Source organism: Amblyomma americanum, chromosome 5 (assembly GCF_052857255.1).
Source record: "Amblyomma americanum isolate KBUSLIRL-KWMA chromosome 5, ASM5285725v1, whole genome shotgun sequence".
Classification (NCBI taxonomy): Eukaryota; Metazoa; Arthropoda; class Arachnida; order Ixodida; family Ixodidae; genus Amblyomma; species Amblyomma americanum.
The window spans coordinates 166,962,606-166,989,425 of record NC_135501.1 but is presented as its reverse complement, the minus strand read 5'-3'; the positions used below and the strand labels follow the sequence as shown (position 1 = coordinate 166,989,425).

The 26,820-nt window shown below is 45.6% G+C and overlaps 2 protein-coding genes across 2 annotated transcripts; one reads left to right on the top strand and one right to left on the bottom strand.

Moving 5' to 3' along the window:
• Positions 1-1,692: 1,692 nt before the first annotated feature.
• Sras (Ras converting CAAX endopeptidase Sras) lies at positions 1,693-14,132 on the bottom strand. The gene is made up of 9 exons (XM_077665751.1): positions 13,939-14,132; positions 13,456-13,561; positions 13,290-13,370; positions 10,242-10,302; positions 10,061-10,119; positions 9,872-9,980; positions 8,058-8,126; positions 7,542-7,604; positions 1,693-5,504 (listed from the first exon to the last, which is right to left on the bottom strand). The coding sequence occupies exons 1-9, from the start codon at positions 14,049-14,051 to the stop codon at positions 5,299-5,301; spliced, it is 867 nt and encodes a 288-aa protein (XP_077521877.1). The 5' UTR covers positions 14,052-14,132; the 3' UTR covers positions 1,693-5,298.
• A 1,254-nt stretch (positions 14,133-15,386) lies between these two features.
• On the top strand, positions 15,387-17,807 carry CycC (cyclin C). Its single transcript, XM_077665750.1, has one exon. The coding sequence runs from the start codon at positions 15,801-15,803 to the stop codon at positions 16,647-16,649; it is 849 nt and encodes a 282-aa protein (XP_077521876.1). The 5' UTR covers positions 15,387-15,800; the 3' UTR covers positions 16,650-17,807.
• The last annotated feature ends 9,013 nt before the right edge of the window (positions 17,808-26,820 follow it).

The following is a 26,820-nucleotide window of genomic DNA, read 5'->3' as shown; positions in this document are numbered from 1 at the left end:
TATTCACGTTGCCAATTTCATCAAGTTACTAGGCTTTGCAGGGGTATTCGAATATGCCTAGAGTAGGCATTCCGTACATTTAGAGATCGAAATCAACTCCGGAACTTGAGCAGAATACTGTTGAAGATGGGGATCGGGGTCGCTTCTCGACACAACCTCGGTCAAGATGACGCCCGCTCCGACCTGGACAGAAGTGCCGCTGAGTGAAGGGGTTCGTTAGTGGAGAAAGCACAGACTTGATTTATTTTGCATATTCACAAGCTTTTGAGTTCAGAAGTGAGCTGCTTCAACTGCATTCGCCGTCCAGTTTTATACACTGCGTCTTCCCTAAATTCCCCAGGTAGGGGACGCCCTCGCCGTGGTGGGTGGCCAAAACTTCTACTCTTACGCACAGACACCTCCGCACATATGGACATGCCCCTGGCATAAGTTGAGCCCGAGGGAGAGGGGTATGCGGCCAGGGCCCCGCCGGACTGGTAGTGGACGTCAGCTGATCGGCCAGCTCTTCCACGCTCGGTGAACTTCGAAGAAGCCGAGGCGCAAAGCCGGAGCGTCGGGAGATAATCCCCAGTGGTTCTTCCATTAGCGATGGCCGCCGAAGCCCGTGGACGAGCCGCTGTGGCGATCCGTTCCCACGCTGGTGCTGTGCCCGGGAAGCCAGGAGTAGTGGGGTCGGTAGACGCCAGGGAAAATCGGAAGACAGGCGGAACCATTTCGCTGGCGGCGACAGCGACTCCTTAAAGGGATTTTCGCAGAACCCTGCTCCCACGCTTGTCCCACCCCGCAGACACTGATGGCGAGAGATGCTGTCTTGGTGGCAATCCTGGAGACCTGCTGGCGCCAATCATAAAAATACCGTGCCTTCAAAAGGGTGTACGGTAGAGGACAGCTCACTCCCATTTTACCCCTATTTAGGCTTCTACAAAACGGTGACAACCCGTTCTTTACGAGTTTGAATTGCATGACTGAAAGATATCTAAATCCATTTTTCTCGCCAATAAATGCGGCTTTTGCTGCCGGACAAACGTTAACATTGTCGGAAAAAGCCAGGGAATCGATTTTAACTGAGAATAATAATCGAACGCTAGTGCTATTAAGCATTTCCAACTGCCCACTTCACTACACTTTTGTAGTGCACAAGCTATGGCTGGATTTCGCGTATCATGTTATGTCCCAGTGCTGACGCATACCAGATTACCAAATGACTATACTGCGCACGTGCAGTAGCAGATACGCGCCTCACCTGGATGAGCGCCAGTTGCCACTGCGCGTGCGTTTTAGGTATCCGTACGCGTTCACACTAGGACGTCTCTTCCATGCTACATTCGAGGTACTCCTATGTATAGCACATTTCAATTAAATTTTGCATGCGAATCTCATTATAACGAAGTTAAAAGGCTCGGCGATTAGATCGTTGTATCTGTAGATTCTTTATAGCCCGTATTGACTGCGCTTCCAGGGGAATCGTCATTCCTTCGTTATATCCATTATTCCGTCACATACCGTTTCGTTATAAGGAGCTCCGACTGTACATCAGTCGCGGACGAACTTTGTTCGCGTGTCATGTTCATCGGAATTCAAGCTACCGCTTTCTGTAAGCGCAGTCCTCCCATACAGCCGTAAAAATGCGTACGAGCTCGTACGTCATTTGTCAGCACGACTGCCGATAAACGCGAACAAAATGACGCAAGACGAAGCACATAACGTCTCTTTAATGTATAAAAATATATGTACAGACGCGGAACGTACACTGTTAAATATTTTTCAACCAGACCCTGCACCCAATAAATTAGTCCGCTAGAAGCTCCGGCCAACCACAAACCATACACCCGATCATCGCACCACGCATGCTGCGAGCGTGCGCACGAAGCCACCAGCATGTGCGTGAAGCATGTGCTCTGAACATGTGGGGAGATATTTCAGCTAGCTGGAAGCAAAATCAACCCAATACGCCTTAAACCTTATTTCGCTCTGCGTAGTTAAGAGCTTCTAGCGCTCAATGACTTCAGCCGAAAATCTGAATTTCGTTAAGAATGCACTCATAATTACACATAAAAGGATGCCAGTTGTTAACCTAACAGCAGATGTCACGTTTTCTGCTTCCCACCGAAGCAGGCGTATTTCGCAAAATCAACAGTGTAACAGCGCGCGTAAACTAGTGGGAAAACGTTTTCCCGATCCCATACCCCTGTTTTGTTCCAATCACAAGCTCGCCGTACTGCTCACAACCGAGCGTTCTCGTGAGACCAGCGCAACGCCCCATGCTCCAGAAAGCAAAGTACACGCGCGGGAGGCAGAATGGCGGCGCCATCTACCAGCAGCGCTACGAATTACAACCGTGAAGTTCCGCGCGCACGCGCGGAGTGGCGCGAATTTCGCACGCTTGAATTACCTACATTTTAACTGCAAAATACTTTATGCAGCGTTTTGGCAGGGGCACGATATTCAATACAATCCGATGAGAAGACAACAGGGAAGATGAGAGGCTTGTTGTGGCATATATGTGACACTACAGTCTTTGAAACCAAGGAAAGCAGCAGTCAATGTTAGTGTTTCTTTCTGGTAGAAAGGATAACCAACTGAGTAATCTCTGTAGATGGGAAGTCATTTGAGAAAGTATGAAGAGAACCTGCCACTAGAGGGAGCTGCACCAAAAACCACCGCATGTAGCTTGCAGTGCATCTTTGGGCCAGCATGAACTTTGGGACGCACCAACGTAGACAGACACATGTTCCGTGTTCCATGTGTCTGTCTACGTTGATGCGTCCCAAAGCTTGCAGTGGTTTGACTACCACCGGCAGCATATCGTAAATTTTCCTCTACTTTATAAAAATGATCTCTCACTAACAATGATTGCTCAAAGGTTCTAATAATAATAAAAAAACAATGCCAGAAGCATCTCCCTGCGCTTTCCTTGATTTAAAAGACTTTGCACTTTTTGTACACTGTGATTTGCATGCTCATAAAATTCTCAGCAAGCAACAAACAAAGTGTGGCTTGTTCCGGAGCTTTAGGTACTCTAAATAACAGCACACCACTAATTACACTGCAGATCAGCTAAAAACTAAAACAGAGAGAACTTAAAGATGTGACAACAACTCACTTAACGTTGTGCAGTCAGCATATTGTGAACTGAAGTATTTTTGAAATGTCTTCTTTTAGTGCCTGTCTGGATGGTGAAGCCAGAAACCTAAGCTGGACCGTGGCCAAGAATATGCAGCAACATGTCTGCAGGCACAGTCTTTAAAAATTTCTGACCACTGTGAATATCACTGATGCATTTCTTCAATCAGTCCATTGTGCCTAAGGCGGTGTGGCCATGGCGACATCATTTTTTTCGCTTTGCCCAATCTAAAGTATAGGCACACACTGTACTTCTCATCGATTTTGGAATCACTGAGCTTGATTAATCAATAAACTTCACAGTGCTGCAGTTGCAAGCTGCGAGATACTCACTCTATGCTAGTGTCAACGAACTCCAAATGATCATGGCACCACAGCCAAGCAAGAAAACATTTCAACGCCTCAGTCACTGTTTGCTATGCTGGCACAAGACTGAACTTCCGAACTACACGCACACGATTTGAGTGTCATCATCATGACATATACTTTATGGCACCTGATAAACATAGCACTCTTTATGAAGGTGAGCTTTATTCCACAAAAAAATATGTTTCTGGCAGTTTATTTTTAACAGACATGTGAAACAGCTCCACGAAACATTTTCACTAATAACTTCAAACATTCCTCATTGATACTCAAGTTTACTACCTTCATGAACTATGTATCGTGAAGCATACCAGTACATTACAGTCCCATAAGTTGTACAGGTATAAATTTAGTACACGTAACACTGCAATAAAATCCAGAGTGCTCAAAATCGGATCACAAAGTGAGTACCTTTCAAGTTCTCGCCATGTACAACAGTACAGAATATTGAATAGTCAGCACTACACAAAGTATAAGTTATCACACACTGTTCACATCCACTACACACAACACCAATGCACACAATGAGAGAAAGGTGACATAATGTAGCAACAAAATGACAAGTGACGTTTTTGCAATGATACTAAATGTGATTTGTTACATTTCATTGAGGTCAGTCCACAAAACGTAAATAATAGCTTAAAAAAAGGGCAAAAGAAAACTTGGGCTTTCAAGAGTTTACCTTCAGAGAGCATGCTACTCTAATGAAAAACTTCTTGAGAAAGAATATAGAAAAGTTGTGTGTTCATCTACTTCAACTGACTTTGGTTTGTGCAAACAATACCTAATGGGTCAATATTTTAAATGTTGTAATGCTGCAGATGCTGCTTTTTCCCTCAAAAAACTACTTAAAGGTACTACAGTGTCTCAGGCAGACCTGCACTTTTTAACACACAACTTGGGACGCTTAACCATTCCCTAGTGCCAATAAGGCACGATTAGATGTGCTTAAGCTGCACGCTACTTAGTTGTTTGTAAGCAGTAAAAACAAGTGCAGATCCCTGCTATTCCACTGCTAAAATGATCACAGTTATCAATGTGTAAGGTGCAACAATGAAAACATTCTGTGGCTTGTATGTGAAACATGAGCTTTTCCACAACCAGAACACTTGTTCAACGTCGTCTGTGACACTTGAGGATACCGAGCCAACACAAACAACAATGCCATGAGCTGGTAAGTCTCTCTGATTGAGCCAATGACAACAATCATGCATTAGTCACCACTGCCGTAGCGAAGCCCTATCCGCTGAACAGGTTAAAGACAAATGCTTACAAGGCAACAGATGCAATTAACAGAGCAACTTGTAGGATGAATAATGAACATGCAGTTAATGCCCATTACATTAATTTAGTGGCTTGTTGGCTCAGTGCTGCAGAATGACCCATCACATTGAGTGCAAGCGCCGATCAGGTAACAGCATAGCCTTTCTTTGAACACAAAATCTCCACCCCTAAACAGCTAAATGCAGCACTGCAGTGTGATGTGTCATTGAATTCAACCACATATTTATCTCGACATTTTGCACAAAAAACTTCAAGCCTATGAGGCAAGGTGCAATAGAGGTTGCAAACGACGTTGCTCAATAATCGTTGTCAACTGTATCTGTTGCCTCTGAAACATGCATTTCCTAGTCCACAATTGCACGTATGCCCAAGAGGAAAAAGCCTACTATGGCTGCAGGCAGTTTCCTAAACCAATGAGTTAGAGGTGAAATGATGGTTCACAAACGCAGAAGAGAGAGAGAGACGTCTGACAGGCCACTTCATGAGAACACTTGTTTGTGCAAGTGTCGTGCTGCCAAGTGCGCGTCATAAAGGTTGAGAGTAGAGTTCATTTGAGTAGAGGTAGGGTTGGGTCAAGGGTTCCAGCAGCGATGCCCAGCCCAGCAGTCCCATCAAGAATGCCAGCAGGAGCAGTGTCAGCCGTGGCTGCTTGTAGCCGAACACCTCGGCCACGTCCGGGAACCCCATGTGGTTGCAGAAGGCGTGGGCCACAAATGGTGCCACAAAGTGGCCTGCATCAAGGCCAGTACCACTATCACTGTCGTCATCACCCCCAAGCCCAACCGTGTCCACTGCAGGACAAAGGTTTCGCCCTGACCTGCGCCTACCCTATCGCCACAGACGTGCTAATCTTATCTACTCACCGGAGTCTCTGTCACTTCCTACTATGCTTGCCTTGCCTTCGAATCCATTCTGTTACCCTGAGCCATCATTGGTTATCTACACTGCACATTAGATGCCCTGCCCATGCCCACTTCCTATTCTCCATCTCAGCCAGGATATCATTAACTCGCGTCTGTTCCCTGATTTCAAGCCTTATCGTTAGCCTCCCAAGTTTCTGCTCCATAGGTGAGCAATGACAAGATACACAACTGTCACACACTTTGCTCTTGAGGGGGTTTCGGCAAGCTGCTATTCAAGATCTGAAAGCACCTGCCAAATGCACTCCACCCCAATCTTATTCTCCTAGCCAGAGCCATATATTTCTATTGCTCCTAGCTACCTCCCTCTCATAAGTCGGATCTGTGGTAACAACTCGTCCAACAGTAGTATATGATACGCAACGACGCACTGTAAGTAGTCCCTTACCGCTTCCTGTCGCCTATCGTAAACTGTTGGTCCCTTCCCCCACTGCTGAAATTACTTTTGTTTTCTTCACTCTAAGTCTTAGTCCCACCATTCTGCCTTGAGTGCTCAGGTCATCAATTTTGCACATTAATTCCTTTTCTAAGCTACTTAGCATGGAAATGTCATCAGTAAATTAGAGAGTAATGTGCTGTTCTCCATTAGCATTTATTCCTAGCTCTTCTAAATCTAACCCTCAGGATACCTACTATGAGCACGCAGTGAATAGCAGTGCATTTTTTTTTTTTTTGCCTGGCACCCCTCCTCAAAATCACAGTACAGCAGGTTAGAATGTGCTGTAAAGGTGAGCAGCTAACCCCTAGGATTTGAACGGACACTGACGACCACTACATCAAGTTTTTGCTTTAGAAAAATCTCATGGATGGGCTTCAGAACATTGCTCATGCTTCTTTAGGAGCTGAAGATGCCTTTATTGATGAGCAAGTTGGTGCTAAAATTTGAACTTATTTTCCACCATTCAGCAGTTGATGCTTAGTGCTTCATGCATATTTCCAAGAGCAATTATTGTTTTTCTCTTCGTTGTGCAATAAAAGTGTGCCTGAAGGTGCGGGAAATCAGAGGAGACAACTCAAGTAGAAGGAAACAGTAAAACTGAATACTCTATGTTTATCTTTCATCACTCCTGTAGCATGTTCTGGAAAAATCCTTTTGGGATAGCACCACTCACAAAGTGCCCTACAATTCCCAAAGCATTTCTCTTTATAAATAAGGAAGTTTTTGGGGATTCTTTTAGTAACAGCACTCATTTCTGTGTTGCTGTCCATGTCAAAGCACTTACAGAAACACCAATTGTGAGTTGCTGCCTCTAAGGGCGGCTATAAAAAGTCTGCTCTCAAGTTTATCCTTTCATTAGGCTGCAACATTACATAGTTACCCTACTGTCTCTCGATGGAAGCTCTTCCATGTTTCAGGTTATAAATAACCGTACACACAGAATAACAAGTCTCTAACCTTCGCAAGCCACTATCTTGTGCTAAGTATCGTATTTCCACTTTATTATGCACAACGGGCCCTCACGCACCTACAAAAACATAGGAAACTAACACAAAAACTCAATTTCAGGTGACAGACATTTGAAGTGAAAAATTGTAGCTATCACCCATTGAAGACTTGTCAAGAATTGAAGCCCTAACAGGTGTATTTTCATATGATGATGAGCCCATGCTGGCTGTTCGTACTTTACTTTGTTTATATAACAAGCGAAATGGAGTTAAAAGTCGGGAAACTAACACATGAAGAAGCCAGGCTTTTCTTAATCTGTGGAAGTGACAAGGTTGGCTCTAGAGTCAGAATTCTGAGCTGTCTTCTATTTACTTGGTTAGGTAGAAAATATACCACACCACACTAGAACAGCAGTAATTCTGCAAACCATGACCCACTTTTCCATCAAAATAAGCACATACCTGTCCTCAGGAACAAGTAGACGGAGTAGGCACCAAACACTGTTGTGTACGCAAATTGAAACACTGAAAAAAAGAAAAAATAATGAAAATGAAAAGCAGCAATGTGCCTGCATATACATTAAGGTGCTACTAACAGCTCATAGGCACTATAACGGCCAACACACTAAGCTGGCATGAAAAAAAAAAAAGCAACACGACCGTTGCAGTACATGCCACATCCATGGTGAAGAGGCTATCTCGGTGAACATGCACGACATTGGCTCAGCTGCACACACAATGTATGACTGCTAAAATCTCCTGTTCGAAGCCTAGCTGTAGACATCATTTAATGCACTTTGGCTCAAGTATGAAGCCACTGGAATAATGTCATGGTTCATCTACCTTCTAATGGACAAAACCACTGCAGGCGTTCTTGGCACGAGATAATAGAATGTATAAACACGTGTTTGCCCAAGCGCACAGGTGTTTGCACAAAGGGCCCAAGTATGTCCACCACATGACAAAGATGCCACTCACCAGACTGCATGACTGCCAGCTTTACATTGTTTGTCCTTTTCAGCCTCTCGATGAGATGGTGGAAATGTGCTGCAAGTAAAAAAAAAAACAATGCAAATGCTTTTATAAGCAGTTGTTAATGAGCACAGTAAAGAAAACAAGAGCAGCAGGCAAGGGATGAGGCACGGACTAATGCAGAACCTCTTGCCTGTTGTCCCCATCTGTTTGGTACAGCCCAGTGGACTCACATTAACGCGTTCACTGCAGCAACAATTTTCAGAGCCCAAACCCCTGTGTGCACGCGCCATTGCCCACGGCAAGCCACCCTTAAATTTTCTTGAATGCGGCATGACCCATCAGTGAGCCACTGGTGAAGCCAGCGTATTTGAACTGCCAGCAGATGGCAATAGCGACCTGGAATGTCTAGTGTTCCTGTATATATATGCTCCCACAGAGAGCACATGACTCATGAGCATGAGTCATGAGTTGCATGACTGATTTCCCGTGCGCCGCCCATTAACAATGTTCGCGGCGATCACGTGATCCCGCTTACGTCAAACATCCCAATTCACTGCAGTGCAGTCGACTTCACAGGTATAGTGCTGCTTTTTCGCATGCACAGATTTCCCTGAGGCACTATGTGCAGGCGCCTGGTGCCATGTACCCATGCGCTCTGGTACTGGTGTCGTCACCGGCGGTGAGCAGTGTGCGGTAGTGGTACAAGCTATGCGAAATGTCTCTGTCTGGAATAGCGTGTAGTGTGTTATGCTTAATTAAATGCATGGCGATCCCAGTCATGCCATGATGCAGCAAAACGCTGGGCGAATTACTGAAGATTTCCAGGTGAGTTATGCGATGATCTAGTTTGAAGCATAGTGTTTTTATGCAGAAGAATGCTGTACTGTTGCATCTGTGGCTGGCAATTAAACACGGCAAGGAAAGCGTTATGGTTAGGTCAAATGCGAATTACGTGTGCTAGCACATCTGTTTTGATTTTATCATTGGTCATTTTCTACTTTACATTCATAGACCGCTGGGAGTCCTCATATCACCCCTGGCACAGTGGTGCAGCGGTTAAGCGATGCGCCACTGCACAGTGGTGGCAGGTGCTGCCTCCGGTGGGGCTTGCGAGACCCAGGCTGCTCTTCCTCAGCAAACTCTCACGACTAATGATGAATTGAACTGCCACCTACCACGGTGGGCAATTTGCTAAGAATCCTGTGGGCAGGCTGTGATGACATCACAAGGTCACATGACCTAGGTGGCCCACCTTCCACTCAGGTGGGTGGCACCTTGCTCATCAAGGTTGCAGAAGGACCAGTCAAACATCGGCAAAATCGGCAAGTGGGAGCTTTAGCGCTCGCGGACCACAAGCAAGCAAAATACCGACCATTCGCCAGCGACGCCCTAATCATTTACGGGGAGCATTTACAGGAACACTAGGAGTGTTTGCTTATCGCAGACACTTTAAGAAATCTGAGCTGTCCCACGCTTCATTGCGTGACTCAGTATTCATGGCCACACAGCATGAATACATGACATGGCCTAGCGGTGACCCACGATGCGGTAAACATGTTAAGTGGAACATCCAATTTATTCAAACTGATGCTTCTGGTGCTGTCCACATCAAGCGTATTAAAAGGATCTTACTAATTAAAAGTTCACGTAACTTAAACAAATTCTCATCCCCATTCAAGTTCAAATTATTGCCAGTCAGCTGTGCCTGCATCATGAATTTACACCAGCTAGTATAGCTGTCACCCCTAACGCCTAGCCAGAAACAGAACAATTCAAACTAAAGATGGTTGATGCTGCTACAATCGCGGAGCACTTACCAACGCCAAAGAAGAGTGGACAGATGATAACAGCAGCTCGGTGGCCCAAGCAAGGCACCAGAATGGGAAGCATGCAGGCACGAAACGTGAACTCTTCTGAAAACGGTGCCTAGATGAGAATGAAAATAAAGTGAGTCAGCATACACACACTCATTGCATGGGCTTCATGAATGGGTACACGGCACTCACCACAACATGGTTCCTGAGCCAGATGAGGTTCCTCAGGTTCAAGTACCAGTAGCGCGGTTCTGAAATTCAAGTAAAAAAGACGACAGAGAATTACAAGAATGAAAGAATCGTCTCCGCTGTTACCTCCGACTCAAGCACCACTTGAAAATTGAAATGGTGAAAAAGGGAGGAGGCTACTTGCCCATGTAAAGGCTCCAGACTCCGTCAAAATAGTGCAGTACCAAAGGTCCCGCAAAGAGCACCTACATTTAAAAAAAAAACGTTAAAAAAGAGTTAAAGCCTGTCAAATAGCTCATACAATGAAGTGCTCATTATAAAAGATTGGGGCTTAACCCTGCAATGTTCGGCCACTAAAACGTCACATGAAAATTACTAACTCCCAGGATTTCATCACCGATAGTCCATCATCACTGATAGCCCATCATTTACAGAAGCGAAAAAAAGGAAGATATTTGTTAAGGAAGAAGATCATTAGAGAATAACCAAATTTAGCTAAGTACGATGATTCTCGAATGTCTAGGTAGAATCAAGAGCAAAACTGAGAACTGCTCCATCATCTGCTAATGCAGAATTATGACCATGGAAATTTTAGGCTGTTTGGCTGTTAGGGTCAGCTTTTACACGAATGATCTTTCAGCAGCACTTCCGACTCTCCGAGAGCCTGCACTTTGGCCTTTCTTTGAAAAAGTTGCTCGCAAAGACCATTTCTGTATTTGTGTTAGCAATTCATGTAGTTCTGTGAGCAAAAATGAAAGTTATTCACATTCTTATATTCTGTACTACAGGTGATGTGCTGGGCATTACAGGATTAATGTCTTGGCACAAAAGCTCAATAGCAGTGATGTCCCTGTGTTTAAGAAATATTGTTTACAATAATAAAAACTATTCATTTCATTGTACATGAAGAAAGAGAGACAAATAAAACACACCAGTACAATGCTCCAAGGATAAGACAACTTTGTCTCAAATTATAGGTTTTCCTTTGTTCAGTGATTTGCACATCAGTGAATGAAGCCCCATACAGCAGGAGTGATACACCAGCACTCCGCCAGCAGCAGAACGTGGAGCCAGTGAGACCTTGACCTAAATACAATGCAATGGCATCTTTAAAGGACAAAAAAGAAATCTATGTGGAGCTGCAGTCGCAATTTATAATGACCGAGTAGAATGCATCATGTGTATTCCTATACAGTAGAAAAAAGAAGGACATTTTTCAATGACTGCAATGTAGCCACATGAATGTGTACAATTCGTCAGGCCGAGCAAAAATGAAACAGTTTGTCCCACTGAATAAATGAGCCATACAGAGTGAAAATACCCGCCACAGCTGACCAGGGCAAGATTTAAGAAGGGCGGATTTAAGTGTCGCATGCTCATTTGGTTTGATGGTGTAGGCCTGTCAATATAGCATTACATTCTTACGCAACGGAATTTGGTACGAGCAAACCTCGCTAGACCGCCCCGCTTTGCCCGTGCAGGAAACTAAACTCCCCCCACTAAAGATTAGCCCATATATCAATCCTTGCTGCTGGTACTTCTGAAGTTCCTACGCTGCTCCAAGCAGGCCAAGTGGGCAGAATGCGAAGAGCAGCTCATATGGTTTTATTGTACGCGTCTGTCAAAACAGTGTTCTATTTTCAATTAAAAGAATTTCAAGAGGCAAGCGACAAACAAATGTGGCTGGCAAAGTGTGCAAATGGCTGCTCACACCAACTGGAATTTGCCTGGGGTGCTGTTATGCGCCTTTCGGATTTACTTAGTTTTCTAGCTTATCTAAGACCTATTGCTTATGAAAACGGCATATATGTGCTACCCTGAAGCAGTAACCTACTAATTTAGTCAGGCCTGCTGCTTCCCTCTAGTGCCCCTTTAAGGTTTTACCTCTTGCAACCGCATGGAATCACTGTCAACCTGCCTTTACAGCACAAGGCCACAAATATCATTAAAGTAAACAGAGCTTTGTGATGCACAGTGCTTTCCTTGATAGCTGGGGGTTGCAAAGTTGGGTGGGGAGGTGAGGTTTATTAATACGGTCCCTTGAAAGCACTCCTCAGCACTTCACATTAAAATCGGTGAAATGGGGTGCTCTGATCATGTTCAAATGATTCATTCTGAGCCTCTTCCTCATAGCACAGCGGGGCACATTTAACCTGAAGGTAAAGTCAGGTTAAAAGTGGTCAGGTGGCTGCGCTCACTTTAGTAATGCCCACCAATCTCGGCGCAAACGCAGGGCGGAAAATGCAATATTGCATGATTTCGTCGTGGTGAATAGTTATGCAAAAGTTCCCTGAAATTAGCAGCCTGCGTATTCAGCTTAAACGCAGTTTCTTGAGCCCAGATCCACATCAGGTAACCAGCGCACAAAACGCGGACAAAAGAACACATACCACATGACGCAGTACTGTGCTTTTTTGTGCGGTGGTTACCCGCAAGGACGAAACACCAACTACACCGCCGTTCTTGTTGAGATCTAGGGCTTCGCTTCCATTATATCTATGCACCTCGAGCTGGAAGGTCAAAATGTTCATCTGAATGAGCCACGTGAAAACTGCTCAGATAGGGTAGCAGTGGCTAGCACAGGTCGCGGCTAGCTAGGAAACAATGGCAAATGCTTTTGTCTTGCCGTGGACTTGGCCTGGTTGCAGCTGATGGCAATGTATAGCCCTCTCACTGAGATCGAATTTCAAGCCTCAGCTTGCGACTTGATAAGGCGCAAAGCAATTTTCATGGATCATGACTGCACTTTGAGGAGCTTGCGGCCTCTGGGCTCATCAAAGCATGATGTTTAGATGTTTAAAACTTGACCTGCATTTATGTATATTCCCTGTGCTGGACAACAATAGGTAATACAAATGAAACACCACAGTGACTCGAGCACAAGATGAACACACCTAAGTTACCGGAACATTGCCACATGTTTTCTTCAACCCCTTACGAAGTTGCATTAAATGCCTTAAATCTAGCAATCGGAGCCAAAATACCTCACATCTAGCTATCAAAGCTCCACACTGTTACCAAAGGAAATCTTGTTAAAAAATATTACGCCGGTAGAACAGTGGCGAATACCTTAGAGAACCTTCATTTTGAAAAGAAATTTGAATGTTTTGAGAGTTTACGAGCAGTGCACATGGTAAGCCAAAAAGTTTGTTTGCGGCGTGAACCATTTTTGCTGCGACTGCGGCTGCACAGCTTTTAAACCTGGATGCCAAATGAGCATCGAAAACCTTACCATTGTGAGAGCTAGCGGTAGAACAATGGCTTGTAGCAGACCTGCCAAGCGAAGACCCATCACAGCTGGCACGCTGGCATTCTGGAACACGAATGCCGCGATTAAAATGCCAAAGCGCACAAACACGGGCAGATTCACGGCGCTAACGTTCACACAGCCTATGCACCTTTTTGAAGTGCCCAAGGTCCGCGCCAAAGACAACGAAGAGAGGCGATATGCATATTATGGCGAACACGCTGATGAACCTTTTCTTGATGGTGGCCGGGTGATCCCTGCACATGGTGACAGACATACGTCAACATCGCACCCCTGCTATATATGCACTTCAAAGCACGCAGGACCGCAAGTGGAACGCGACACTGCACCGGCCAACCGATGAGACCGCACCGGCGAGATAAAAGTTCACCGCTACGTAACCATGAACTTATTCGGGGTTTGTTGACCTTCTTATCAAAATCGCCGGGTCGCGTCGTTTGCCGTTCCAGGCGTTCCCGGAGCCCTCGATGCAAGTGTGCGGTCTCGGACATAGAGTCATTGCAACTAATCAGGATGTGCGCGATTAAAAGGAAGCTGTCAAACTCGTTAAAAAAGTTCAGCCGGCGAAATCGCGGTCTCGAGCAAATCTCGGCGCGAGAACGGCACCGCTCACCTGTGATCCTTTGTCCTCCAGATGTACAGGCTGCCCACGTAAGTGAGCGCCAACATAAAGGTCCAGAGTATGGCACTGAAACAACCGCTTCCCGTATTCTCTGCAGAGACCATAATGTCATCCTCGTAGTATACAAGCTGACCTACTCGCCCCACTGACAGTCCATTGGGAAGGAAGCGGCCATACTGTTTTGGATGGATGGATGGATGGATGGATGGATACGGCTGAACCCTTTGCATCGGGCGGTGGCTCAAGCCACCTAGCGATGTCTTGTGAAATTTTACTCCTGTCTTGCTTTTAGCCACCAATCAGATAACCTTCACTTGGTTACTTCTAACCTCTTAAAATCCACTTTCCCTTCACTATCCCTAAACCCCAATGCCTTGGGTAAGTCAGCCCCGCTGCTTTCCACTGTCGGGTGAAGCCCTTTACAGAAAAGTATCAAGTGTTCAGCCGTTTCCTCCTCCTCTCCGCACGCAATGCACAAAGTGTCTATCTCCTGGTACCTGACTATATTAGTCCGCAAAACTCCAGTCCTGGCTTCAAACAACAAAGAGCTTCCCCTACAATTATCATAGATATTTTCTTTAACAATTTCCTGTTTAAAGGTCCGGTATGTTCCCAGTGCCGATTTCGTCAGCATCCCTGTTTTCCACAGAGCGCTCTCTGTTTCTTTAACCTTTTTCTTAACCGATAATTGCTGATTTGCCCCCTTACTGCTGTCCAGATATTTGCTTGTCAATTTTCTAGTTCGCTTTCTCCATTTCGTGTCAACATTCTTTATATAAAGGTATCTGAAAACTTTCCTAGCCAACTGCTTTTCCTCCATTTCTCTCAATCGTTCCTCAAATGCTATCTTACTGCTAGCCTCTTTGCTCTCGAACGACGCCCATCCCATATCACCCTGTACCCCTAATTTGGTGTATTGCCATGTGCTCCCAATGCTAACCTCCCTACGCCCCGTTGTTTAATTTCTAACCTTGCTTGAACATCTGGTCTCATGCACAGGACCGCATTACCGAAAGTCAGGCTAGGGACCATCACCCCTTTCCAGATCCCTCTTACCACTTCATACCTATTGTAATTCCACAGTGCCCCATTTTTCATGACAGCTGCATTCCTACTAGCTTTATTCATTACATATTTTTCGTGCTCTGTCAGATACTCAGCACTGTTATTTATCCACACCCCAAGATACTTGTACTCAATCACTACTTTTAGCACGAACTCCTGTATTCTATGCTCGCCGCCCTCTCAATTAAATATCATGACTGCAGATTTTTCCTTACTATACTTGAAGCCTTATCTATCTCCCTCTGTACTGCATATGTCTAACAACTTCTGCAGGTCTCCCTTGACAACAAGCTGATAATGGCTGACAACACTCTATGCACTATATCGTCCGCGATAGTCACTAAATAAAGACTTAAGTCTTTATTTGTAGTGACTCTAGTCCGCGATATAGTGGTATGCCATCTGGAAGCTGCTCGCACGAGTTCTGCTAAGAGCTTGGTCACAATTTTTTTTCGTGTCTGTTTCTTGAAATTAAATTTTGGCTTCTTCAATAGAAATTTGTTCTGAGCACTTCATGAAAGCAGTTGCCTACAGGTATGCTCGTATGCTGCTTAAAGCTGCTTCTTTCATGGCTAAAGAGCCGTCAACAGCAGGGTAAAACGCCACATCGGGTCTGGACACGCTGACGCTGCTATAGTTTTGCGCTCCTAGTTTTTGTTTCGCCGTTGGCTCTTTGTAGACGGCTGCTTCGTGCGCGTTGTGCCGGCTGTCATAGGCGGTGCATTTCGCTTGAAGATCGTTGTGTCTTGTGCAGCCGCGACGCCTCCGTATCCGTAGCAGCATAAATCATGGCGGGCAACTTTTGGCAGAGCTCGCAGTACCAGCAGTGGCTGCTAGACCGGCAGGACCTCTTACGTGAGCGACACGGCGACTTGCAGGTGCTCAGCGAAGAAGAGTACCAAAAGCTGATGATCTTCTTCGCCAACTTCATCCAGGCTCTGGGCGAGCAGCTTAAGGTGAAGCAGCAAGTGATCGCCACGGCAACCGTTTACTTCAAGCGGTTCTACGTGCGAAACTCGCTTCGCTGCGTCGATCCGCTGCTGATGGCCCCGACGTGCATCTTCCTCGCCTCCAAAGTGGAAGAGTTCGGCGTCATCTCCAACAGCCGCCTCGTGACCACCTGTCAGACGGTGGTGAAGAACAAGTACGCGCACGTGTTTCCGCAGGACTTTCCGTACCGCATCAACCATGTGCTCGAGTGCGAGTTCTACCTGCTGGAAATGATGGACTGCTGCCTGGTGCTCTACCACCCGTACCGGCCGCTCGTGCAGTACGTGCACGACATCGGGCCCGAGGACAGTCTGCTCTCGATGGCGTGGAAAGTGGTCAACGACTCTCTGCGCACCGACGTCTGCCTGCTGCACCCGCCCCACCAGATCGCGCTGGCGTGCCTGCACGTGGCCTGCGTGATCCTGCAGCGCGACTGCAAGCACTGGTTCGCCGACTTGAACGTCGACATGGAGAAGATCCTCGAGATCACGCGGCAGGTGCTCACCCTGTACGACACGTGGCGCAACATGGACGAGAAGAAAGAGCTGCCGCCCATCCTGGCCAAGGTGCCCAAGCCGAAGACCCAGCCGTCCAGGCCGCCGTCGCAGGGACCCAACGACCAGGCGACAGCGCCGCAGCCCAGCTAGCCCCACTCGCCCGTGGCTCCCGCTTCACCGGACTGCATGGCGTGACAGATGGCGTGACGAGTGTCAGTGAGGTGCGACGTGGGAATGCCACCCTTGGAAGCACTTTTTAGCTGCAACAGTGATTTCTTTGCTTTCTGGCTTCGTAGTCTCTGACGCGAAGGACGGGCTCACTCCAACCTGCCTTGCGGAGCAGCGGTGTTTTACGTCACCGATGGGGCTTACTGCTGTTCGCAGTTGAGCAGCCTAGCAACAAGGCTTCCCACAGAAAAACACTGTTCTGCTCTTGGATGTGACTTTACAAAGCAACTAGCTAAGCCGGTGTACCACTCACTTTGCGTGGTTTGTGAACAGTCATGACAGAATGTAATATGCGCACCCGTCGAATGGAACTTGTGTACTACCTCAGGTGTTCGGTGAAATGACTTGCAAGTTATGACCATGAAGAGGCTGCTGTGCTTCTGTTTGCAGCAATGTAGTTGTTTTGCGCCCACATTATGCTTGCAGGCCTCCTTTTAAAACAAGCCTAGAAAGAAAAGCACTGCGAGCTCATGTTAAGGTGTTCACAAGCCTCTGTGTTTGCTTTGTTTTTAAGAACGAGCAAGTTTACCTACTTATTGTGCCGTTTTTCCGCATCTCAATTCAAACAGAGCTTGGTGCAAGAGCGGAAAAAAACATGGAAAGGCGCAGAGAAACTCAGGATCAACACCATGTGCCTTTCCATGTCCTTGCTCCCCGTTAGCCTTGTTAGGCTGTGAATCAGCTAGCCAAGACCAAAGTACCATTCATGTGCCGCACGTGTGTTGAAACCATTCGAATGTTTCTCACATTTGCTGCGCACAGAGAGAAGGCACGTGTCATATAAGGTTATTATAAATCCACACAAACGGCTTTCTTCTTTGCTGCCTCTCGTCTAGAGAGAGTGATGCTGACAAGTCCTGTTGACTATAAAAGTTCTTGTTAAGCACAATTTTCATAATGAACCTTGTTTACCAGATTAGCTGCTTTCAAAAATGCAGTCCCACCAGGCCGTTGCAAGAATAGCACAGACAAGTTGCACTATCTGTGCTGATGCAGTGGTGTGGTGTGCTTTTTCTTTCCAGAATGAATGCATCATAGATTTTTTTTTCTATGGCAGCATTGAAGCTAATTAATAAATCACCATACAGGTTTCATTTACGGATGAACAAACCTCCAATTTTTGCTCTGTGCTGCTTTTTTATTGTTGTTCTTGAGACGTGTAATTTCTTGAAGGGCCGTGCTCTTGAGCTATAAGAATGATAACCGTCATTGCGCAGTATTTGCCGAGGAGTTCTGTGATGTGCAGTGGGTATTGTCTGCCTAACAATTATTTCCAGGAAAAACGTCTGGGACCATTGGTACCGGCTCATGTTCTGCTACCGAGTGCCAGGTTGTAGTTTGGCTGCCTAACTAACCTGCAACCTGCTGCTCAGTTGTGATGGCTTTATTGCTCTTGGCTTCAATGCAAAGATTTCCGTGTACTGAGGTTTTGGGTGATATTACAAAAAGTCCTGGCAGTGGCTGATATTAGCCTGGAGCCCTCCACTGCGCAAAACTCTGTAAGGGTAGCTCATGGATGCTGATCTTGGCCACAAGTAACTCCGTATCAAATCTACCCATGCATATCTTGACCTTGAGCCGAGACATGGGAACCGCAGTCTCAGTTTCAGCTTATCTGCGGTTATCCAAGAGGCAGCAGCATTCAAGGGAAAAAAAACTGCTGTAAAATAAGATGGAAAACATGTACTCATGTTTCATGTTCCTTATAACCATTATGAAATCTGCAGGGCTAGTTGTGTGGTTCCATTTGAAGGGCCAGTTTGAACATAAGGATGTAGGGAGACACACAAGAGTCTGCCTACGTAGGAGACAACTGCAATGTGTTCTTTGCGTCTCCCTACATCCTAATGTTCAAGCTGGCCCTACAAATGGAACCGCACAAACTAGCCCCAAAAGAACGCCACTCTCCATATCTGCCCTCGCCTCCTGACCTTGCTTGTCACTGCTTGGAATATACTCACTTGGGGTCCTGTGGGGCCAGCTTGAACATTGGGATGTAGGGAGACACACAGAACATGTTGTCTCCTATGTATAAAGACACTTAACACATTGCTATTGTCTCCTGTGCAGGAAAAGACGTGTGTCTGTCTTCATGCAAATGTTCAAGCTGGCCCCACGAAGGGACACCTAATGAGTATATTCTGAGCAATGACTAGTGGTGTCAGAAGGCGAGGGTAGACGTTAGGGTGTTTATACCAAGCACAATGGCAAAACAAAATCATCATTTTCACCATCATCAGCCTTACTATGCTTACTGCAAGGCAAAGGCCTCTCTCCTATTAACCCTCTCCAATGCCTTCGTATTACATGCCCTGCCCGAGCCCATTTCTTCTTCTTGATTCTGAGGATGTCATCAATCTGCGTTTGTGCCCTAACCCACTCTACCCTCTTCATGTCCCTTAATGTTACACCTCTAATTTTCCTTTCCATAGCTCGCTGCATTGTCCTAAATTTAAGTTGAACCCTTTTTATTAGCCCCATAGGTAAGTACCGGTAAAATACAGCTGTTAAACGCTTTTCTCTTGAGGGATATTGGTAAGCTGCGATACATGATCCGGGAGAACCTGCCAATGCGCTGCACACCATTTTGTTGCGATAGCTACATTACGGTAGCATTTCGAGCCTTCAGCGTGGCAGCGCTGCCACACTGTGGCTGCGCCGCCACGCTGTCACGTGGTGCGGAGCAGCTGCCGACGGCGCGGTGCCGTGGCTGATCACGTGGTTGGTCACATGACCCAAGTTCCACCCGGCCAGCTGTAGCTATGGCGTCACTCCAGGTTTAACCAGGGCTAAACCACCGCCAATTTTTTTTTTTATTTTTCTAGTTATCTCACTCTCGCCAGTGCCTCGCTACCAGCCATAAACTGCTGTTTCCTTCCAAGGGTGTTGAACATTACTTTGGTTTACTGCATATTAATTTTTAGACCCACCGTTCTGCTCTGCCTGTCTTAAATCATTGAGGATCATGCTTTCCAGCTCATTCCCTGAGCAACTTGGCAATGTCATGAGCAAATCACAGATTACTAAGGTATTCTCCATTTACTCTTATCCCGAACTGTTCCCAATCAAGGCCTCAGAATACCTCCTGTAAACAGGCGGTGAATAGAATTGGCAAGATCGTGTCTCCCTGCCAGATACCCTTCTTTATTGGAATTTTATTGCTGACTTTGTGCACAGCTATGGTAGCTGTGCAGCCGTTATATCTTCCAGTATTTCTACATAAGGCTCTTCTACACTCTGGTTCCACAATGCCTACATGACTGCTGAGGTTGTGACAGGGTCAAACGCTTTCTCGTAATATAAGAGGGCTATACATAGGGGTTGGTTGTGTTCTGCACATTTCTCTATCACCTGGCTGATAGTGTGAATATGGTCAATTGTCAAGTAGCTTTACGAAAGCCTGCCTGATCATTTGGTTAATTGAAGTCTGAGGCTGCCCCGAGTCTATTAGCAATTACCATAGCAAATACTTTGTAATGGACAGTAAGCTAATCGGTCTAATTTTTCAAGTCATTTACATCCCCTTTCTTGTGTATTAAGATGATGCTAGAGTTCTTCCAAGTTCCAGTAAGCTCGAGGTCATAAGGCATGCTTATACAAGGGGGCTAGCTTTCTTTGCACTATCTTCCCCCACATCCTTCAACAGAGCTGCTATTACCTGATCCTCACCAGCTGATTTCCCCCTTTGCGTTGTTCCTAAGGCTTTCTTTACTTCCTCTTTCGTTACTGGCAGGATGTCCCATTGCTATGCACAATTGCCTTTCTCACTAACGCCCTGATTACATTGGCTACTGTATAGATTTGTGCAGATTTTGCATTGTTCCTAAGGCTTTCTTTACTTCCTCTTTCGTTACTGGCAGGATGTCCCATTGCTGTGCACAATTGCCTTTCTCACTAACGCCATGATTACATTGGCTACTGTATAGATTTGTGCAGAATCCTTCGGCTAATTTAACTATTTTATGCACATTGCTAATGGCATTGCCAGCTTTCTCTCTTAGCACATACGTCTGATCTTCGCCTGTGCCTAGTTTCCTCTTCACCACTTATAGGCTACAGTACCATGTGAGTCCCTTCAGTGGCCTGCGGTACTCTGCATATCACTTTGCAGACACAGGCACTGTTCTTTACTGTTTTAATTTTTAACTCATTTTTTCGGGTTGTGCGGTTCCGCGTTTATTCCGCGGAACCGCTCAATGCGGATACTCAAAAAATCCCGTCCAACCTCCGAAGGACAATCATGGTAAAACCATTACCGAAAAATATGCACCCCGTCCATCACGAAGGAAGACGCAAGGCCAGAGCAAAAGCCCTAGCTAAGAAACTTGAGGGCTGACAGGACGTAGGCTACGTAGACGCGGCAGCTTACACAACACCCGAGAAAGCATTCACGATAGCCGCGGTGACCGAGGAAGGCCAGCTCATAGCAAACGCGACAGTACGCATCAACTCTTCAGAAATAGCCGAAAAAGCGGCAATCGCCTTGGCGTTGACAAACCCGCGAGCAGAAGTGATTGTCAGCGATTCAAAAGCAGCCATTGGCAATTTCGCCACATACTACCAGACTCCATCAAGACGCTATTGTGGCCGCAGGGCAGTGCGCGCACTCGTGAGCGAACATTGGTGAGCCTCTGTGCATTCCTCAAACACACGGGCTTGACGTCCCGTCTGTTCTCCGTCAGGTAGTTACACGCAGTGACCGAACGCTCCGAGAGTTCTACCTTGAACGATTAATAACTGGACGCCCCACTCCAGTTGTAGCCAACACAGTGCTGTGCGCGTGTGTGATTTAATTCCTCTAAAATGAACTAATCGCGCACAACCTGGACACATTTCTTATTGTGTAAATAGTTTGTATATACTACTTCTCCCCCTATCCTCTCTTCCTGTCCCCTCACCTCTTTCATTTCATTTCTTCATTCTGCCTGCTGTCCTTTATTTCCGCTGCCCCAGCTCAGGTGCTTCAGTATCGATGGCAGATGCCGGGGCTAGCAAAAATCTTTTCCTTCCTTTTTACTATTATTTTAATAAACAACCACTACCACCAATTTCGTCAAGGGCAGAATATCTCCCATCTCCTTGGGAATTCTCAGGAATTACCTGAAAGACAGGACAGACGTGGAATTGGTTTGGGTACCGGCTCACTCGTCAAACGCGGGGAACGAGGCAGCCCACGATAAAGCTCGGGGATTTATCGGCCGAGCTGTGGACGCTAACTCGGACGTCGAAATGACGAGAGACGGCCTTAATACCTACCATGAGATTACTCAGCATTACAGGCTAGAAAGGCTAACCTTCCCTGCTCCGCATAAAAGCCTAAACAAAGAACAGGAGGTACTGCGGAGACAACTTCAAACAAAAACTCTCCCTAATCCAGCTGTCCTAAGCCATGTGTACCCGGATAGATTTAAGCCGGAGTGCAGCAAATGCGGCGGCAAAGCCGCCGTAGACCACATCTGGGACTGTCCGAGAGATCCCCCACCAATATCGCTCAAGAGGCTCGCGCTCCTGGACCCGTGGGGGACCTTGTTGCTCAGCTCCGACCTGGAAACCCAAGTACAGGTGGTGACGAAAGCCGAAGAGGTCGCCGCCAGTCTCCACTGACGGCCACCTAACAAGATCAACAAACCCATTTATAACTCAAGCCGATAACAAACGTTTTCCAATCCAAAAAAAATTCATTTTTTCGATACACTACAAGACGCACAAGGCCTCCCTTTAACCAAGTCCATCGATCGTGCCTCGATGGCCTAGCAGTGGCACGTCTGACTCACGACCCAAAGGTCCCGGGTTCAGTTCTCACTCGACGCTTTTCAGTGCAATTACAATCTTACATGTCATAAAGACAAGTCATTCTGCAACCTTATAATCAGAATTTATCTGATGTTTTAATCAGTTTCAGTTCTGTGTGATGTCACAACCCTGTAGACTAATGTGCGACATCACACTTGATGTAGGTAGTCACGCAGTCCTTGTTAATGTGATGTCATGCTCCTCGTTAATTGGTCCAGAGCCTGTGATGTCACCATCGTCATAGTTGATGTCATCGACCAATGAGAATTTCATTAACATCCCAGGGGTTGCCGCTGAACGGAATATCATTCTCGCGCCTCAGAGGCTACCACTGAACGTGTGCTCTAATGCTATATTGCATTAACAGTGCATATAGGCGTGAAGCCCTCATCTTGCTTGCTATGTCAATGTTTTTGGAGCACACAACACCAATTTGAGTTTGAAGTTTGTACCGAAAAACATATTGGAAACTGACAACAGACCAGGTTGCTTGAATTATCGTGCAACTGTGGCCTGCACTTGTGCTCAGAAGTGGGTGTTGTTCAAGAAATTCTGCAATTGCAGCGTGCACTTTAATGCTTGGCTAGCACTGTAAACACGAAGAATGATACTGTACAATAGAGTATAGTATGGTGTTTAACGCTTGGCTAGCACTGTCTTCAAACGCGAAGAATGGTACAGTACGGTAGAGTATAGTATGGTGTTTAACATCCCAATGCTACATATAAGCTACGAGAGGTGCCATAGTGGGGGGTCTGGATTAATTTTGGCCACCTGTTGTTTAATATCCACTGACATTGCACAGTACATGGGCATTTTTGCGTTTCACCTCCATCAAAATGTGGCCGCCATGGCCGAGACTTGGTCCTGCAACCTTGGGCTGAACAGCTGAATGCCATAGGCACTACACCACTGGGTTGGGTGTATGAACAGTGATTCCGAGAGCCCAACTGCGTCTTCTGTTTCAGAAATCGTTGAGTGTATGTCCTTCCCACTTTGCCTAGGAAGGGTGCGCATGAAGAACAAAACATTCTCATCCAGTTGTTCATGCATGGTGGCATGCTTGAAGCGACACTGTTCAGGCAGACTTGGTGAACTGTGTCTTCCAATGCAAGCTGCACAATTTCAGCACAAGGACTCTTAGCAGCTTTAGTAGACTGGTACTGCTTGTACCTACCTCTTAGCATGCAGTTCTCTGTACTTAGAACAGTTTGATATTTTAGCAGGTTTAGATATAGAGCGATACCACTGGAACTAATACCTGTGTTACACGGGTGTTTTCAATGACAGTTCAGTTAACCGCCACTTGAGGATTTCAACTGCCGTTGAACTCAACTGGAATCGCCAGCTGTTACACGAGCACTTCGTGTTCAGTTCAGTTAGCACTCTAACTACTTGACCTCATGACTAGAGCGGAAGTGTAAATAAGAAAAAAGCAGTCTGTGCATTTTTTTCTTGTTGTAAATGATCGTAGTGTATAAATTCTTTACTATAGTGACAATTCTTTTTGTGTATTTTTTGCTTTGTGGTAGAAATTTGCGTGTGTGAAGCACACTGAGCCAAGGCAATCCAGTGAGGGGGCAAGTTTTTCGGTCCGTAGGTCGCCACCTTGTCAGTTGGCCATTCAACTGGGATCCCCGATCTCAGTCGAACTCAACTGCCATTGAGATTTCAATGGCAGTTAGCACTGCCGTGTAACACCGCTAACTGCCGTTCAGTTCAACTTAGAGTCAACTGACCTGCCGTTGAAAACGCCCGTGTAACACGGGTATAACACAACTAAAGGAGAGGGACAAGACGGTGAAGCACAAATGGAAAAGTATATGCTGAAGCAGTGACAGCCAAAACAAGAATGACAAGATGTGCGTACAAAACAGCGAAGCGCTTCACCATCTCGTGCATCTCTCACCTTTATACCAGCTTTACTATTCCAAAACCGCCCTTAGATCATGGCCCCACTTTAAGCTTTATTGATACTCTACATTGTAAGTTTGAGCTGCCAACTGACAGACTGGCCATCACTAAGTACTCGGCTCATGGGATTCCACCTAAAATACCTCAATGAAACTGGCGTGCAGGTTGAATGTCAATTGGACACCAGTGTCATATGAAATGGCAGAGCAATAACTGCTGCGATAACTATAATGAGAACACATACATGTCAGTGAAACTGCAGCTTGATTTTAACCAGGAAAAAACAAGCAGCAAATGAAAACAAGTTTGGAGGCATTGTTTCTGTGGGGAGCAAGACATCGAAGAGAGTGGACAATTAAGAACTGTCTGGCAAAGATATACACTGCACTTGCATGTAGTGCCTGAAAATAAAAGACAATACATCATTTTGGGACAAGAATTACCACTCTCATTTAAATGGTAAAAAAACACATAAAAGTATGTGCCTGAGTTGTATTTTCTATATAAGTTGTTACAAAAAAAAAAAGAGAAGCTGTACTATTGTCTCATTGAAATAAAAGCAAGCACTTATTATTGCAGTAATACCCATGGATGCATTTTTGCAGATAATGTTAAACAGCAGGTCTCGACGAACTGTTGTGGGGAGGGGAAAAAAAAATGATGCGAGTCAATATGTGCTAACAAGCAGTAAAAAAAAATTAATGGTCAAATAAAATAAAGTACAACACTGCAGAGCACTAACATTAACAAGAAAAGGAAAACAAATGCACAAACAATGTTTTTAAATAGTAAATAGAAGATACCATTGTAGCTTGTTGCCTGAAGATAGCAACAGAATTGAACCCCATGACTTTGTTATCATTGCTATCCACAGGCTATGCATCAAAAAGTTTATAACTACTTTCTGTAATTTGTTCTGACTGCAGGAAGAAGCAGGCTATCTTGAAATCAGGCTCACATAATGTGAATTTATGCCTCTGCTTGTGTGTTAAGGAAATACACCTAGTAGAAGTTGTTGGTTAAATGTGTGGGAAACAAGGAACATGATAATAAACCCCTACCAGGAGTAGGCATTCAAAGCACACACATCACGCATTTTTATTTCATGTCCAGCTTTTCTTTTGCAACCATACAAGTTGGCCTGCAGCAAAAAACATTCATAACTACGCTCCATAGCAAGCATCTGTCCATGGCCAGTGCACTTTGTTCAGCCATTCTTTACTGTTCACGTGTGAAAAAAAAAAAAAAAATATGGACACCCCACTCCAGCTCTGGTGTACATTGTGTTGTGCGCGTGTGCTTTTATCTCTTAATTCTAAACATAGCACGCGTCCAACATGTACATATAATATTGTGTAAATAGCCTATTTGTGTATTGTACCTATCCCCCTATCCTTTCTATCTCCTCACCTCTTTCATCTCATTTCTCCATTCTGCCTGCTGTCCTATATTTCTGCTGCCCCAAGCTCAGGTGCTTCCATATCGATGGCAGATGCCGAGGCTAGCAAAAACCTTTTCCTTACTTTCTTCATTATTATTTTTTTATAAACCACTTACTACTACTACTCTTACACCTAATTATTCTCATAAAACACACACTGAAATTGTCTTTATCCAAACATCCTCCTAATATGAACAACAATCAGACTCGCAGCCAAACAGAAGGATCCATACAGTGCACAACGCACACTCACAAGTGTTTCTCTGAGATAAGGAAGAATAAATTACCAGGTTTATGGAAGAGCGAATGCCTCTGGGTGATGATTATATTCATGGGTCTTCGTTTGCCGTCTACGTGAATATGCCTTTGAGCAAAAGCGACATCGGAACGGTTTCTCGCCCCTGTGGACTTGCATGTGCTCTACGAGGTTTCGATTTTGCGTGAAGGCCATGGGGCACAGCTGGCACTGGTATGGCCTCTCGCCTGTGTGGGTGCGAAGGTGGTCCTTCAAGTGGCTACTACAAGCAGTGGCATAGCTGCACTCAGGGCACCGCAAACACCACCTTCTTCTTTTCAGTCTTAGGTGGCGCACCGGGTCATTCGTGCCATGTGCGGAGACCGAGCCTGCGCAAAGGGAAGAGCACGCAATTCCAAAAATGTGCGGGATATGCCTCAATATACAGAAGCGGTAGCCCACCTCACATGAAGTGCTAATGAATATCGATACATGGTGAAGGTGCGCTTTCTCAGGACATCTCTTATGTTCCTGCACATGAAGAGCCAATTTCATTAATTAAAAGTTCACTCCGTACCGGAATAAATTACTTTTAGGTTTTGAACTTGAAACACACAATGAACGATTGCAACAGGTCACAAAAACAGCCTGGCATTGCAAAAAAGATGTTTAAAGTTGTAACCAACTTAAAAACGACAAATATTCTGAGC

Coding starts and splice junctions, on each gene's coding strand:
- Sras (XM_077665751.1), bottom strand. CDS start 14,051: ATGGTCTCTGCAGAGAATACGGGAAGCGGTTGTTTCAGTGCCATACTC. Junction 13,371..13,455: donor ACCTTGGGCACTTCAAAAAG/GTGCATAGGCTG, acceptor TTCGTGTTCCAG/AATGCCAGCGTGCCAGCTGT. Junction 9,981..10,060: donor GGCTCAGGAACCATGTTGTG/GTGAGTGCCGTG, acceptor ATTCTCATCTAG/GCACCGTTTTCAGAAGAGTT.
- CycC (XM_077665750.1), top strand. CDS start 15,801: ATGGCGGGCAACTTTTGGCAGAGCTCGCAGTACCAGCAGTGGCTGCTA.